We start from the raw sequence: 16,237 nt of genomic DNA, 5'->3' as shown, positions 1-16,237 counted from the left end.
CACACAGGGGAGTTGAGCTGGTTTCTGCTCTGACAGCTCTAGTGTGATTCAGTCGCACAGACGGCACTTAGAGACTCACATTCGTACCGGCTGGAGATCCAGCTGCATCAAAGTGCTTGACGAACAATAAATTAATCGGCTGGTTTTCAGAACAGCTGGTTATGAAGCAAATAGTAACAGGACACTTACTTGTGACTTTACAAACTGAAAGTGCAACTATATCTGTCACTTTCAATTTGCTGAGTGTAATTTCTCATACATTATACAATTATATTATACAATATAATGTACCTGAGTCTCATTCAGGAATGTGTTCATGGATCCTCAGCTATAATCAGGGTGTTTGTGTTTATCATTGTCTAACGTTTGGTGAGGTTTGTGATCTGTGTGCTTTGCCTCTCAGGTGCCCATTCTGGGTCAATATGGGGTCCAGAGCAGGTGAGCAGTTGGGTTCACGGCACAGTGACTGTACTGTGTGGATATGATGAAGCCTACAGACAGCATGTGAAGTACTGGTGTAGAGGATCATACCACACTGCTTGTACAACACTGGCGAAGACTGGCGGCTCTGTGACAGACAGCAGGGTTTCCCTCAGTGAGGATCAGTCAAGGGGAACGCTCTCATCACTATGAGGGATCTGAGACCGGAGGATGAAGGCTGGTACTGGTGTGGGATGGCAAGACCAGAAATACTGACAAGTGATGATGGTGCTGCTGTGCACGTCAACATCAACAGAGGTAAACCGAAACTGTACTCACTGGTGCATTTAATATGATCCTCTTGTCTTGATAGAGAATAATTGCTCATTCAGAGTCTCTATACCTTCAAATACCATCAATAAAAATGAATGTCCTGCTATTTAATACTGAAGTATCCCATCAGCAGAATAAATAATCTCATAGGTGGTTAGATACACCAGTAAATGATCAAACTGTTCTTGAGAACAGGTAAGGATTGTCTTCTTCTATCGGCTGAAATGCATTACAAATTACAATTTCCACACCAGACCTTCAGGGTCCTGCGAACATCACTGGACAGCTATCTGGCGAGACAACGATCCGCTGCTCCTATTCTTCATACTATGAGACTCACACAAAGTACTGGTGTCAAGGAGCCAAACAAAAACACTGCAGCCCGGTTGTGAGCACCGATTCCCAACACACTGGAGGCAGGACTTCAATCAGAGACGATCGGACCCGCAGAGAGTTCACCATCACTGTCAGGGACCTCAGAGCCGAGGACGAAGGCTGGTACTGGTGTGCAATAGATGGCAAAATACCCTTCAGAGATAAACTAGTCCCTGTGTTCCTCAGTGTCAACTCAGGTAAAGACACCCTGCCCTCTGCCTTTCCATATTATACAATATCATATAAACTAATCTGGGACTGGAGATGTCCTACAGGCTGAGATGACTGCAGTTTGCCCATGTCTTCACTGCAGTCAGACTCACCTATGACTGATTAGTTGAACTGTAGTTCACAACTTCAATGGCAATACAACTCAACACAGATTAAGGTGAGTTGATATTAAAAATGACATCTTACAATATCTGTAGTCATTAAGCTTATATGATTCATTTGATGGGTGGCACGGTGTTGTGGTGGTTAACGCTGCTACCTCACACCTCTGGGGTCCTGGGTTCAAGTCTCGTCTCAGGGGTCTGTCTGTGTGGACTTTGCATGTTCTCCCTGTGTCTGTGAGGGTCTTCTTCAGGCACTCTGGTTTCCTCCCACTGTCCAAAGACATGCAGGTTAATTGGTCTGTCTGTGTGTTGCCCTGTGATGGACTGGCATCCTGTCCTGGGTGTATTCTTGCCTTGCACACTGTGCCTGCTGGGATCAGCTCTGGCTTCCCTGCAACCCTCACCAGGATGAGTGGTTTTGAAGATGGATGGATTCATTTGATTATTATTTGTATCTTTTAATGACATAACATGTATTTATTTATTTTTGTGGGGTGACAATTTTTTTTTCTTAAATAGGAAGCTGTGCTTAGTACCCTGCAGCTGCGATAGAAACTAAAACAATTAGAGGTGACAGACATTGGTCTACACTACCGGTCAAAAGTTTTAGATACATCCATTTCTCCAGGTTTTATTGAAATTTAAGCAGTTAAATAACCTGAAATGTTACAAAGGTAAGCTGTAAACTGCCAGAGGTTAAAAAAAAGTTTAGGTTTCCAAAAACGAAAAATAATGTACATTTCAGAGTTATATACTGTGTTACTACACCCTCTTAAGCATTGTTTGGCAGTGTGACGCAGCTCCTGTGCATAGAAGTGACACTGTATTCCTACAATGCGCACATCGTTTGAAAGCTTATTCTCTTGGCTACCAGTTATGTAAAATCATGTATTAGTTCACTGTAAACAGAGTTTTCCATCCTGACATGTTGAGCTCTCTACGGGTGTGTGTTTCTTCTACCAAAACGTGGATGGTCTTGTTTTGATCAGTAGACTGTCTGGTTCCAGAATATGTCATGATTGTCAATATTTTCTGAGATTGTGTATTCCTACTCAGACCAAGTATCCCCCCAGCCCCCCATTTCAGAATGTGGAGGGGGGGAGGGGGTATTAAAACATTTTTTTTTAATATCAGAGAATGCTTCACAGCATTAGAAAGCTGAGAGAATCAGCTTTCATGGGATACAAAACACTTGTCAAACAACATAACAGTGAAGAGTACACATGGGCTTAAAGAGAAGCACACGGATTTGGTGCCTTTTTAACGGACCAGAGGGGTTTGTCAGCTATGGGGTTAAATTCTGTTAAACGAACTGATTCCATGATTTATTTTTTTATCTCCAATTGTTTATTTGTTCTATGCTTTATTTTCAGAGTACATTGAGGCATTAAACTGTGAAAACTTCTATAAAAACTGGAAAAATGTAGGTGTTCTTAAACTTTTGACCAGTAGTGTACATATCAAACAGCTAAAAAGGGGTGCTATACAAATGCAAACCTGCATAGCATAGCATCAACATAGACTACAAACTAGCTCAGCATTTCTCTTTCTGGCCTAAGAAAAAATTGGGTGAACGGTGAACGGTGAACACACACACACACACACACACACACACACACACACACACACACACACACACACACACACAGACAAACAGACACACACACACACACACTCACACACATTCACACATTCACACATGCACGGATCTGCAGAGTGATACAGACACACGCTCACAAACACACTTTCTCACATCACTCCTGAACACAGATAGATGACTCACTAGTGATGCTGCAAGTATTTATTGAAGAAACACAATTACAGTGGTTGAGAGGCCCATGCCAGGGCACTCGCACTCCCTAGAACTGCAGGTGTGAGGCAAAGTGATAAAGCTCCTCCCAGCGATGCTCTGCTGCCCTCCTTCTCTCACTGAGGTCTGGCATCACCTCAAGCTCTCAAGACACAGATGAATGCGTATCGATTGCCACATGCTATGTCATTCCAGTTTCCAGTCATTCCAGCTGAAAGAGCACAGGAGACAGATTAAGCTGAGCATTGCTGGCTGTGACTCCCGACACTGAATACAGCACTGTAGAAACAGTCTGTACAGCCACTGCAGTGACACAGAATTCACAGAACACAGTTACTACCAAGTTATTGGTATTGCATTCATACTGTTTTAATTTAATATAAGTGTGATTCTGAATAGTTTGTAGGGCACACCTTTCTGCCCTGTCTGGATTCTTCATTGGGCAGAGAAGTGTGCAGGGATGGCACAGTGTACCCAGCCAGGACAGTGAGGCCGTGGCTCTGGGGCTCTTCAGGACACAGTCTGAAGGAGCAGCAAGATAAAGCTCGCATCTGAATCTTTCGCAGAGGAGATTCTTACCTGGAAAGTCCATATGCAGGCAGTTTTCAATATTAAGGTTGTTGGGCTCTCCACCATTCCACTTGGTGAAGTCCCATTTGGTCCCATCACTCCAGTGCCACACACCCTCCTGCACAGACGAGCACAGAGGAGAGAGGGAGGAGAGACACAGATTAGTGATGTTCATTTCTCATAAATCATCCCTTGCCAACCGAACCTGTAACACTGAAATAAATAATCATCTGTCTGATTTAAACGAGCTTGGAGATCTCTAAGAATTCTTTCTTGCTGAAAATCTTGCCTTATGAAGATTTCTCCCACTGGTGATAGGAACGCGCCGTCATTTCGGGGGTGTGTCAGCTGTCATTTAATTAAATTAATTAAATACATTCAGATTCTTAGCCAGCTAACTTCAAGTTAACCTGCCCGGAAGCAGGTTTGAGATGCTAGACATTTTACTCTGGTAACATAGTTTACTTTAAGCTTGCTTCAGAAAACAAAAAAATAAAATGTTTCTGTCAAGTTATCCTGAAACTTAGATGGCTAACCCGGTTATCCACGTATGAAGAATAGGCCCCAGGCTGTGACTCAGGTTGCCTGCAGGGGGCAGTGCACTGCTCCTCTCAGTAAACATGGTGCTGTACCTTCTGGCAGTCAGTTCCCCCGATCCAGGTGGGATTCTCTGCATTGTCACTCTTCTTGATCAGCTGCTTGAGGAAAGTGTGCTCCTCCTCACTGTGCACTGAGGCCAGGTTCCCTCCTCCACTGAGACAGAATCCCTGGAAAGAGAGAGACAGAGAGAGATTAGTGTAAAATCAGTAGAGTGTTGAATCTCCTGAACCCCCCACCCACTGGACAAGCTTTGGGACACAGTGCTACATTTCACATGTGACTTCCCTGGTTGGATGATAGACAGTTACCTCAGCATCAGCCCAATCCTTCTGGTCACTGAAGTATTGGTAGCAGCGGTTCTTGAAGCTGGTCCAGCCATGAGCACAGGAGCCCTGGCACGAGTCTCTCTTGTCCACCTCAATCACAGAAGCTGCAGGGGAGCAGGAGCACAGAACCATGTCAGACGTAGTGCAGAGAGTGTTTTAGTAGATTAAACGTCCCCCCAAAAATTGTGCAATGCACTGTGATTACTCATGCTGCTTGGCATGAAGGAGTGCGTTAGAGATGTTTTTGCATAGACCAACAATGACATTTTATGAAATTATGCTACCAACTCATTTGATCCAATAAATTGTTTGCCTACACCAGTGGCAGAGAAACTGGTGCACAACTGAAAACCTGTAGGGGGGAAAAACTTTCCTTACTGGACCCACTAGGCAACCAAAACACAAATTGTAGGAGCTACTGATGCACGAGGAAGCTAGGAGGCGATGTGCACATGCTAAGCAGTTGTGAACATGGTGGCTGCAAATGTTCAGAATTTGTCAGGAAGAGTCACGGTTAAAGTTATAGCATGATGATTGTTATACACATGATTGCTGGGTGACCATAACTGTTTGGCTGTAACTGTAAGTAACAAAGGTTGCAATGCTCAGTGGTATAGGATGTGTGGATGACCGAGAAGTGTGTGTGCAGGTGACTGTAGATGTTAGTGTCTGAAGCGCCCGAATAAATGTTCCTGTTCCAATGAGCAGCAGCCAGGGCACAAAACAGATGGCGGTAAATGCTCGATATATAGAATCCCAAATGAACAGACTGTTCAAGCATGGATGCATAAACATGGAGTGGTTCCATTAATTTGAATCCTAGACAGAATTCAGCAAAGACCAGGTTAGCAGCCAGTTAATTTGGTTCCGAGTGCAATAGTGCCATATTATACAGTTTATGCGGCCCATGGATGTTTGCTATGCCCTAGCAGGGACAGAAAACTGAAGTTGGAAATGGTGAGGTTTAGCTGGACAAGCAGCCTTCTGCTGGGGCAATGGGTAGGACACTTGCTGGAGCAAGGGCTGGGTCTGCCATCCTGGCAACAGGAGTTTGAGCAGAGGCTGGTACCGGCAGCAAGAAAGAAGTGCCACAGGGGCTGAACTGTGCTGCAAGAGATGCCAGCAGAAAGGCGTTGAGAAATACACTGGCTGCTTGGACCGCAGGTAGGATGCTTGCAGCGGCAAGGGCCGAGTCATGAGTGTCGATGGGCAGTAGAGTCTGTAAGAAAAGCTGGAGATAACGAAACCAGGCTGCACCAGGATGCTGGCAGGCAGGATCTAGAAGCTAGGGCCAGTGACAGAAAGGAAAAGTGTCATTGGGGCTTAAACTAGCCATGTGGGACATCTGCCGAAAAGCAGTGAGAGACAACAGGTAGGATGCTTGCAGTGGCAAGAGCCGCGTCTTGGGCGCCGAGGGCAGAAGTGTCAGTAAGAATAGCTGGAGCTGACAGCACAGGATGACATGCAATGCCAGTGCTGGGTAGGATGTCAGCAGGGACAGAGAAAGAGAAAGAAAATGAGTTAAAGGGGAATAAGAGAACAATGAGCAGAGTTCTGGGGCCTGAGGCACAGTAAGGAGTATGCCTTGGCAGAAGGGCATGTATAAGACAGGAGAAGAAGGCAACAAAGATGAGTAGAAAGTGAAACAGAAAGGAAGAAATTTGCAGAAGAATTATGAGGCTGAAAAGATGGAGCAGAAGAAAACTGTGGGAACTGCAATGCCAGGCACAGAACTGAGAGCTGAAGACGCAGGGTGTTCCTGCAGTGTAAATTCAGTAGTTTGGAGCAGAGCAGAATATTGTTTTGCCAGTTGTTCTGCATGATGATATTTATCTACATCTTCAATGACCTCAGACTTCTGTCTACACTGAAAGTTACTGCAGGAGACAGAATGCAGCTGTGGACCATAGAAAACTACATTAGAGGTCAGCTGTCACATGTAGAGCAGAAGCTACATGACTACTGCCCCCTGTCAGCAGAGGACAAGGACATATACTTACCCATTAATCATGACACAGTTAAGCTGCATAGACATTTTAATTTTATAACCAACTAAATAAATTACAAAAGACAATAGTAGTAAACTGAATCCATGGTAATTGAGAAGAGATGAATCTGCAGCAGCAGTGCTCCTACCTGAAGCCACACTGAGCGCCAGGACGGTGCAGAGCAGTGCAGACATCTGGAGGAGGGCCATGGCAACACTTCTGGAGGAACACAGACACTCTGCAATGACTTTCATTTTTCTCAGTGTTTTCCTCACAGCTATAATCAGCAGTTGTTCAGGTTTCAGTCTCATTGTGGATTATCTGAGATGCAGCTGAACCCCAAACAGGAAGAGTGACTGGAGCTCACAAACCCTTAACATTGCACTGAATTGCACTGTAATATGTACATTGGAATTTGTAATGTTTTATGCCTTGAACTGCACTGTATAATAATAATATGAATAAAACGAGATGAGTCACCCAGACCCAGACTGAAGCACTCTGGGAAAACACACTTACATAATGCAGCTTCACAGACACACAGGAACACATTGTGTCCTCATTCAGATCTACAGTCAGAGGACAGCAGAGGGATGCAGGGGTGAAGGACAGGTGTGCTTCTCTTACCTGTTGGCAGGGAGTCAGTGGCTGTCTCTCTCTGAGATAAGTATCGAGTGTCTTCAGTAAATCAGCGGGAGTCTCTGTCTCTCTGCGTGGTGAGTGGTGTCAGTGGTGAGTGGAGCTGGATCCCAGCTCTTTTATCCAGTTCAGGGACAAGAGGGGGCTCAGAGCTGTGGTTGGTGATGTTGACACAGACAGTATAAACATCCTTATCACTCCATCCTATGTCAATATGTCAATCTTTGCTTAAACATTACACCAATTAATTCCAACCAGTCCCTTCATCTGGTGGCAGGGTGGAAGTGGTTATCTTTGCTGGATCTGTGGAGGGGGTACTGGCAGGTGACTCTGACCCCAGAGGCAAAACCCAAGATGGCCTTCTCCATGGGGCGCGGCCAGTGACAGTTCACTGCCATGCCTTTCAGCTTCTGCAATGCACTGGCGATGTTCAAGTGTCTGATGGAGAGGGTCCTCATCGGGGTGCCCCCCACACACTGCCCAGCCTGAATGACCTGCAGGGTCATGGGAGCATCTTCGATGATGCCATCACTGCACTGCAGGAGGCCCTGGAGAGGGTGACTAAGGCTGGGTTGAGAATTGTCACCTGCTGTGGAGGGAGGTATCTTGGCTCAGTCACCGTGTGAATGGAAATGGGATCACCACTGAGGTGGATCAGTGTAATTAGGTATATGAGCATAACCCCTCAGTGAAATCAGTACAGTGTTAAGCCTCCTGCATTGGGAGACACGGTCTTTTGCCATAGCAGCCTTAACACTCTACTGGGTGGAGCTGCTGCAGTGCGGAGCTTGGAGGGATACCTGTGGTGTGCGGTTCAAATCCTGAGCTGGGAGCTCTGACTGCACTGACTGCATAAGATTGAGGCTGTTTTTGTCTGGTCCCTGCTCACCAACCAGAGGCAGCTGAGATCATTCTTCAGGCTTGCCTCCTACTACTGTAGATTTGTGCCCCATTTTGCTTAACCGACTGACTGAAATGTGACTTTTGCCTGGTCCTGGGAGAGGGAGGAAGTTTTCATTGTGCTGAAGGGAGCCCTCTAGCGTGCACCCATGCTGGTAGCCCTGGATCCCCAGTGGCTGTTCATCCCGGACCCAGTGATAGAGGCATTGGTGCAGTCTTGGCCCAGCAGACGACCGAAGGTGAGGCAGACGTTGCTTAGTTCAGCAGGACTCAGGACTAGCCCGAGAGTAACTACTGCATGACCCGGAAGGAGCTGCTATTGGTCGTGGAGTTGGAGCGGGACTTTAAGCAATACCTGTATGGCCTTCTCTCTACCGACCATATGGACCATGCTGACTTGTTTTGGCTGATGTCATTTTGTGAGTCGGAGGGTTGGATCGAACAGCTGCAGGGCTTCCCATCTCCCATCTCCTGTCAGAGAAACACAGAAATTCGGATGACATGTCCTGGAGGCCCTGCATTTGAAAACTGTAACCCTATAATGCAAGAAAATCACATTTGACCTTGAAGCAGAGGTCAGAGATCAAGTTTCAGATATAGATCAAAAAGTGTGCACAGTGTCATTTTGAGAGATGAAAAACTGCAGGAGGAGATGTATTTACAAAAGTGGTTGTTCAGGATAATAATAGTAGTAAGAAGAAAAACAAATGAAACCAAAAAAGATGAAGATCTGCATTTTACAATGCAGAAAATAAGATGATTAATACAAAATGTAACAAATATTGAAAGACATAAATTGCTGTACACACAGTGTAATGTACACAGAGTGCTCAGTCTGTATGAAGCCACTGAAAGAGCAATATATACTTAATAGCCTCCTTTCTGGGGTTCTTCCTGTACAGAACAGCTCAGGTCTGTTTACATTTCTTGCTGTAAACTGGACTAGAGTTTTCCAAAGGGGTCATACAAGACAGACAGTGTGCATCTAAATAAAACATACAGATACTATTTCTCTGAGGCAGCGTAGAGCACAGGGTCACAGTGAGATAGACCAATGTGAGTCTGGGATCTAGTTCCTGAGCTCTGGACACAATAAGGCTGTGAAGTTTTACATCAAGAGCACAAACAGACATTGCAACAATCTAGATTTGATTAGACTTGACTTGTGCTCTACCAAGTTTTAAAAATAAAATAATATCATGTTCGCATTATAACATTTGTATTTACTGAATGATTATTAAAATATTATGTATTGGATTAAAAGTCACACACGCCTTATTTAAACAGGTCAAATAATTGTCATATTCACAGACCGTGTCTCTGTAAATACAGTAAAGAGTGTGATGCTTGCAGACGTAGGTGTTCACAGGAACCAAGCATGTCCAGAGAATTTGCATTGAATGCATGACAGGAGCCAGAGTTTGCTGAGCCTGCAGGCAGGGAACCCTGTCCCTCTGCTCCTTCTCCCCTCTCCCTCAGGGTCCTTACCATGTCTCTCTCTCTGTAAACAGCCTGATTTGGCTGGGGGACAGTGCTGGATCCAGCCACTGACCCAGATAGACACAAATACTTATCACAAATGTGTTCAACTGGTAAAGGGAGCTATTTAAGGCACTAAATGTCAATACATACAGTACGTTATAATAGAGTGATTCAAATTGTAAAGTTGTATTTTGTGATATTTAAGTGTAGAACTATATACACAATGTATCCCTTAAATTAAATTATTACCCACAATACACACATGGTACATACACTATACTGAGACTTATACACTACATACTGTGATGCATACACTACATACTGAGACACATACACTACATACTGAGACACATACACTACATACTGAAATGCATACACTACATACTGAAATGCATACACTACATACTGAAATGCATACACTACATACTGTGATGCATACACTACATAATGAAATGCATACACTATATACTGTGATGCATACACTACATACTGAAATGCATACACTACATACTGAGACACATACACTACATACTGAGACACATACACTACATACTGAGACACATACACTACATACTGAGACACATACACTACATACTGAAATGCATACACTACATACTGTGATGCATACACTACATACTGAAATGCATACACTATATACTGTGATGCATACACTACATACTGAAATGCATACACTACATACTGAGACACATACACTACATACTGAGATGCATACACTACATACTGAGACACATACACTACATACTGAGACACATACACTACATACTGAGATGCATACACTACATACTGAAATGCATACACTATATACTGTGATGCATACACTACATACTGAAATGCATACACTATATACTGTGATGCATACACTACATACTGAGATGCATACACTACATACTGATGTAGCATAAGGTACACTTATAAATTTCAATTTAAGAAGTGAATTTATAGTATCACATCACGATTCCTGGAATCTTGTAGAACTCAATTTCTGTAATAATTGGACACAGATACCAATTCCAAAGATATAAATTGTCAAATTTATTCAAAAACAAAGACTAAATGTAGCACTACACTAATTATACAAAAGGGAAAAACGAATTAAAATTCAACTCTAGATCAACAAATCAATGACAAATCACTTCCGTGACCAAATCAAAGACCATGGGATCGCATATGATATCACACAAATCGTTAAACAATAAAGGTTATGAACACATTGACTACAATACCGGTTAGTAAGACGAAGGTGAGTCTCTCATTAGTATTGTTAGTCAGACATTAAATAACTACGCAGGTTAGTCTTTATGTCAGGTAACTTCTCGTTATATATATATATCAGTCTCATTTACGTTTAGGTGCGGAGAAAGATCCTATCATTACTTGTTACCACAATTTCCCTTAACTGATTATTATTCAATGATTAAGGATAGGCAGGGCCACCAATAATCTAACGTCTATTAACTTGTGTCAATTTCAGACTAAACAGTTAAACAGGAATGAGAAGATATTTCTCGGCGTTGACAGATTTTATTTGTAAAATTATCAACAAAACAGTTTAATGCAACACACATTTATATTTAAGAAAACTAAATGATATTACACATTCTAGAGTTATGAATCACAGATTAACATTTCTAATTGATTTCTCAAATGTCATGAATCACAAACTCCAAACTGTTAAACTTATCTGAACTTCGTCGCAGAGAGGCCTCTCTGTCTTCGGGCTCAGATAACAGCACACGGCACGAGGTCCGTGTGGTTGGAACAAAGGCAGTCCGGTTCGGCTTTGTCCAAGAACTTCCACTCAGTCGATGCACCTGGAAGTTGGGGTTTCGCGAAAGTAGAGTCGTTTCCAAACAGATTTTCCACTGGTTTGAAGGCTCCAAGGTTGTGCACAAAATCTTCTTTGTAAGCAGGGTTCCACCGTAGTTACTTGAAGACAAAGTCTTTGAGGAAAGCAGGGCCCTGTTCGTTCCAAGGGTCGAGTTTCTTAAGACTCAATAGCTATTTAAATGACTGACACTTTCGTATACAGTCGACTTAGTCAATTGTCCAGCTGTAAAACTCCACTGATCAGGTGGGCACAGGCGGGCAGCGCAGTCTGTAAAGTTCTTTATTTAATAAAGTCCTTTAAAAGAATTCTTCGTACAATTTACAATTTAGACAAGTACAGTAAGAGACTTCCTACATCCTGGACAGTGAAAGCTAAGTGCTGTCAAGATGTAGGGTCACAGACGAGGGCTACTTGAAAGGGAGTAAGGAGGAAAACAATCAAGAACGCGAGGAGCATAATAAGCTGAAGTGCATCTAGCAGCGATAGAGGACTAATATTACAAGTGCTGTGGGAAGAGATGCGTCTTGAGTAAGCGCTGGAATGAGGTCAAGGACTCGCTGTTTTGACTTCGGTGGGCAGGTCGTTCCACCACTTAGGGGCCAGGGATGAGAAGGAGCGGCTCTGGAGGAAGGAGAGTGGAGAGGAGGCAGAGTTAGTCTTCTGGTACTGGAGGAGCGCAGTGGTCTGGAGGGGATGTATGGAGAGACGAGTGTCTGAAGGTAGTTTGGTGCAGTGTGGTCGAGACAGCGGTAGGTGAGGGTCAAAGTCTTGAACTGAATGTGTGCCGCTATCGGGAGCCAGTGGAGGGAGCGGAGCAGTGGAGTAGCGTGTGCAAATCGTGGCAGAGAGACACCAGACGAGCCGCAGAGTTCTGGATGAGCTGGAGCGGCGGGTATTAGATGCAGGCAGGCCGGCCAGGAGGGAGTTGCAGTATCCAGGCGGGAGAGGACCAGGGACTGGACGAGCAGCTGAGTCGAGTAGTCGGTGAGGAAGGGACGGATCCGGTGTATGTTGCTCAGGAAGAATCTGCAGGTGTGCGTCAGCGTGGTGATGTGCTGGGTGTAGGAGAGCGCAGGATCGAGGGTGACTCCTAGATTTTTAGCGGAAGAAGAAGGAGAGAGTGTGGTGGATTCCAAGGGGATCGAGATGGGGAGGTCAGCAGAAGGTGAGGAAGAGTGGGGGAAAAAGAGGAGATCTGATTTGGAGAGGTTGAGCTTGAGGTGGTGCGAGTGCATCCAGGTGGAAATGGCAGACATGCAGGAAGAGATGCGTGAGGGGATGAGAGGGTCAGAAGAGGGAAAAGACAGGAAGATCTGGGCATCATCAGCGTAGAAGTGGTAGGAGAAACCATGGGAAGCGATGAGGGGGCCCAGGGAGCGAGTGTAGAGAGAGAACAGGAGCGGGCCCAGGACGGAGCCTTGGGGAACACCTGTGAGGAGAGGTTGGGGGGTGGATGAGGAGCCTGGATTTATTAGGACCAACCATCACTAATCACTAACTTCACCACCTTCCTCTTTGAAACACACAGTCAGAATGTGTCGAGATCTTCCTTCCTCCAGCTTAGAAACATTGCTAGACTGAGACAATTCCTCTTGTTACAGGACACTGAGAAATTGATACACGCATTTGGTACATCTAGATTGGATTACTGTAATGCCATTCTGTCAGGCAGCACAAACAGAGCTATTTCTGCACTTGAGTCCAAAATGCTGCTGCAAGAATCCTAACAAAAACAAAAAAGCATGAACACATCACTCCAGTATTGGCTTCTCTTCACTGGCTGCCTGTGCACTACAGGATAGACTTTAAAGTACTCTCACTAGCATTTAAAGCACTAAAGGGACTGGCACCTCCCTAGTTAAAAGATCTCCTTATGGAATACACTCCAGGTCGGCCATTGAGATCACAGGAAGCCGGTTACTTAGCGCTCCCTAAAATACACAAGAGAAGCGCAGGTGGTAGAGCATTCAGTTATAGGGCCCAGAAACTGTGGAATGATCTTCCAGCCAATGTAAGAGATGCCTCCTCTGTCTTAACCTTTAAATCACGTCTGAAGACTCATCTGTTTAATCTCTGTTGTTCTAGCCCATAGTTCCGTTGGTGTGCCATGGACATTTAATTGCACAACTGTCTTTGGAAATGTCCTGCACTGCATGACCAGTATCTGAGCACGACTGCCCTCTTATCTTCCAGCAACAGCCTCCTCTGAGGGTCCGATGAGGCACCTCGTCACCCACTATGGAAGCCCGACGTTTATCACTCTGTAGAGCGCTCAGTGACTACCCTGTGAAGGGCGCTATTCAAATAAAAATTGATTGATTGACTGATTCTATCTTGAATGCCTTCCATGATTTTGAAGACTTGGATCAAATCCCCACGTAGTCTCCTCTGTTCCAGGGTGAAAAGGTTCAGTTCCCTCAGTCTCTCAGTAGGACATTCCCTTCAGACCTGGAATAAGTCTGGTTGCTCTCCTAAGAACATAAGAACATAAGAGGAGGTCATTCACCCCATCGTGCTCGGTTGGTGTCCATTAATAACTAAGTGATCAAGGATCCTATCCAGTCTGTTGTTGAATGTTCCCAAATTGTCTCTTCAGCCACATCGCTGGGGAGTTTGTTCAGATTGTGACGCCTCTCTGTGTGAAGAAGTGTCTCCTGTTTTCTGTCTTGAATGCCTTGAAGCCCAATTTCCATTTGTGTCCCGGGTGCGTGTGTCCCTGCTGATCTGGAAAAGCTCCTCTGGTTTGATGTGGTCGATGCCTTTCATGATTTTGAAGACTTGGATCAAGTCCCCACGTAGTCTCCTCTGTTCCAGGGTGAAAAGGTTCAGTCCCTCAGTCTCTCAGTAGGACATTCCCTTCAGACCTGGAATAAGTCTGGTTGCTCTCCTCTGAACTGCCTCTAGAGCAGCGATATCTTTCTTGAAGTGTGGAGCCCAGAACTGTCCACAGTATCCAGATGAGCTCTAACTAGTGCATTGTACAGTCTGAACATCACTGCCCTTGTTCTCAATTCTACACTTTTGACAATATACCCTAGCAAGAAAGTGAGGAGTGAGGAGTCCATGTAGACTCACAAAGTCTTTCTCATGCATTACTTCATATAGTTCTATTCCTCCCATAGTGTAATTATAGTGGACATTTTTGTTACCTGCATGTATTACCTTGCACCTTGAATTTCAACTGCCAGGTGTCGCCCACAACTGAATATTATCTAAATCCCTCTGAATAGCCTGTGCTGCCGAGATTGTATCTGCTGAGCCACCTATTTTAGTATCATCTGCAAATGTGACAAGTTTGCTAACTATCCCAGAGTCCAGATCATTAATATAGATTAGAAAAAGCAAAGGCCCTAGTACTGATCCCTGTGGAACTCCACTAACAACCTCACTCCAGTTAGAAGCGACTCCTCTAATCGACACCCTCTGCTTCCTATACATCAACCAGTTCATAATCCATCTACTTACATTACCCTGAATGCCTACAGCTTCCAATTTGAGGATCAGTCTTTGGTGTGGAACCTTATCAAAAGCTTTCTGAAAATCTAAGTATATCATATAATTTGCTTTCACATGATGTACAGCTGCAGTTACATGTACATCAAAAAATTCTAGTAAATTAGTAAGACATGATCTGCCTCATCTAAACCCATGTTGACTATCTCACACTTACTGAACACCTGAACAAGAGACATTTGCAGCAAGGGCAAGGGCAAGGGCTAGAGGGGAGAGTGGAAGGAAGCAACAGTGAAGACACAGCCTCAGGAAACCGGAACTATAAAGAAGCATTGGAACGAGATCAGTGGAAAGAAGGACCGAGCGTTTGGAGGGCATGGCAAGAGGTGAAGGCTCCCTGCACAGCTAAGTACCTTATTTATTCCTTGGTCGAAGAAAACAGTGTTTGTGGTTTCGAGATTGTAAAGCACTGGCACGGCTTTAGGTTTCTTTATTGAAATATACTGCTGGAAGTGTTATGTGGGAGTCAGTCCACGTTTTGCCTGGAAAGAACAGCTACCAGCCTCCGAGGCGCCACAGATTAAGTATTCATCCTGTGGTATGCATCTCACTTACCTGTGGTGGTTTGTGGTGTTGCTGCTCCACCTGATGAAACAAGTAACAATTCATTAATTCCCTGTTGCTATAATATCTTGCTTATTGTTTTTCAGGTTATTGCTGCTATTTGATTGTGCAAATTGATTGATTTATTGCTGCTAACTATGTGTAATGGTTTACAGGGGGGAAAGTGTTTTTAAATACTTTTATTAGAGCATTTTGTTTATTATTACTATTTTGGGTAAGGCAATTTATTATTTTATTTCCCCAACATAGGTTTTACCATGTGTACTAATTTTCTCATTTGTATAGTTTTCCCATTGTGTGCTGTGTCCTTACTGACCCAGCACAGCCTCCATGCCCTGTGTTTGGTAATTCAACCCAGTGAAAATAAATCATTGCTATTACTTACCTTTGTTGTTGTGTGCCATCAAGCCTGCCCAGAGAGAAAAGGAAGGTGTGTTTTTAGTTGCTCTCTCGCCTGTAAACTGAGGTTGCGTAGTCGGATCACGTGTCATACCGAACCTCCAGTGTGACACAACATCCAGTTCAATTCGCAA

The 16,237-nt window shown here is 44.3% G+C and overlaps 1 protein-coding gene across 2 annotated transcripts; it reads right to left on the bottom strand.

The window, feature by feature from the left end:
• Positions 1–3,249: 3,249 nt before the first annotated feature.
• On the bottom strand, positions 3,250–7,501 carry LOC136767723 (lactose-binding lectin l-2). 2 transcript variants are annotated; one of them, XM_066721667.1, is made up of 6 exons: positions 7,385–7,501; positions 6,906–6,976; positions 4,752–4,873; positions 4,476–4,610; positions 3,853–3,961; positions 3,250–3,484 (listed from the first exon to the last, which is right to left on the bottom strand). In XM_066721667.1, the coding sequence occupies exons 2-6, from the start codon at positions 6,964–6,966 to the stop codon at positions 3,411–3,413; spliced, it is 501 nt and encodes a 166-aa protein (XP_066577764.1). In that variant the 5' UTR covers positions 6,967–6,976; positions 7,385–7,501; the 3' UTR covers positions 3,250–3,410. The 2 variants fall into 2 exon arrangements, with proteins under 2 accessions (XP_066577764.1, XP_066577766.1); XM_066721669.1 differs by having other exon boundaries at positions 6,906–6,973.
• Between the last annotated feature and the right edge of the window lie 8,736 nt (positions 7,502–16,237).

The sequence above is a fragment of the Amia ocellicauda genome, chromosome 14 (assembly GCF_036373705.1).
Source record: "Amia ocellicauda isolate fAmiCal2 chromosome 14, fAmiCal2.hap1, whole genome shotgun sequence".
NCBI lineage: Eukaryota > Metazoa > Chordata > Actinopteri > Amiiformes > Amiidae > Amia > Amia ocellicauda.
This window is presented reverse-complemented; position numbering and strand designations above follow the sequence as displayed.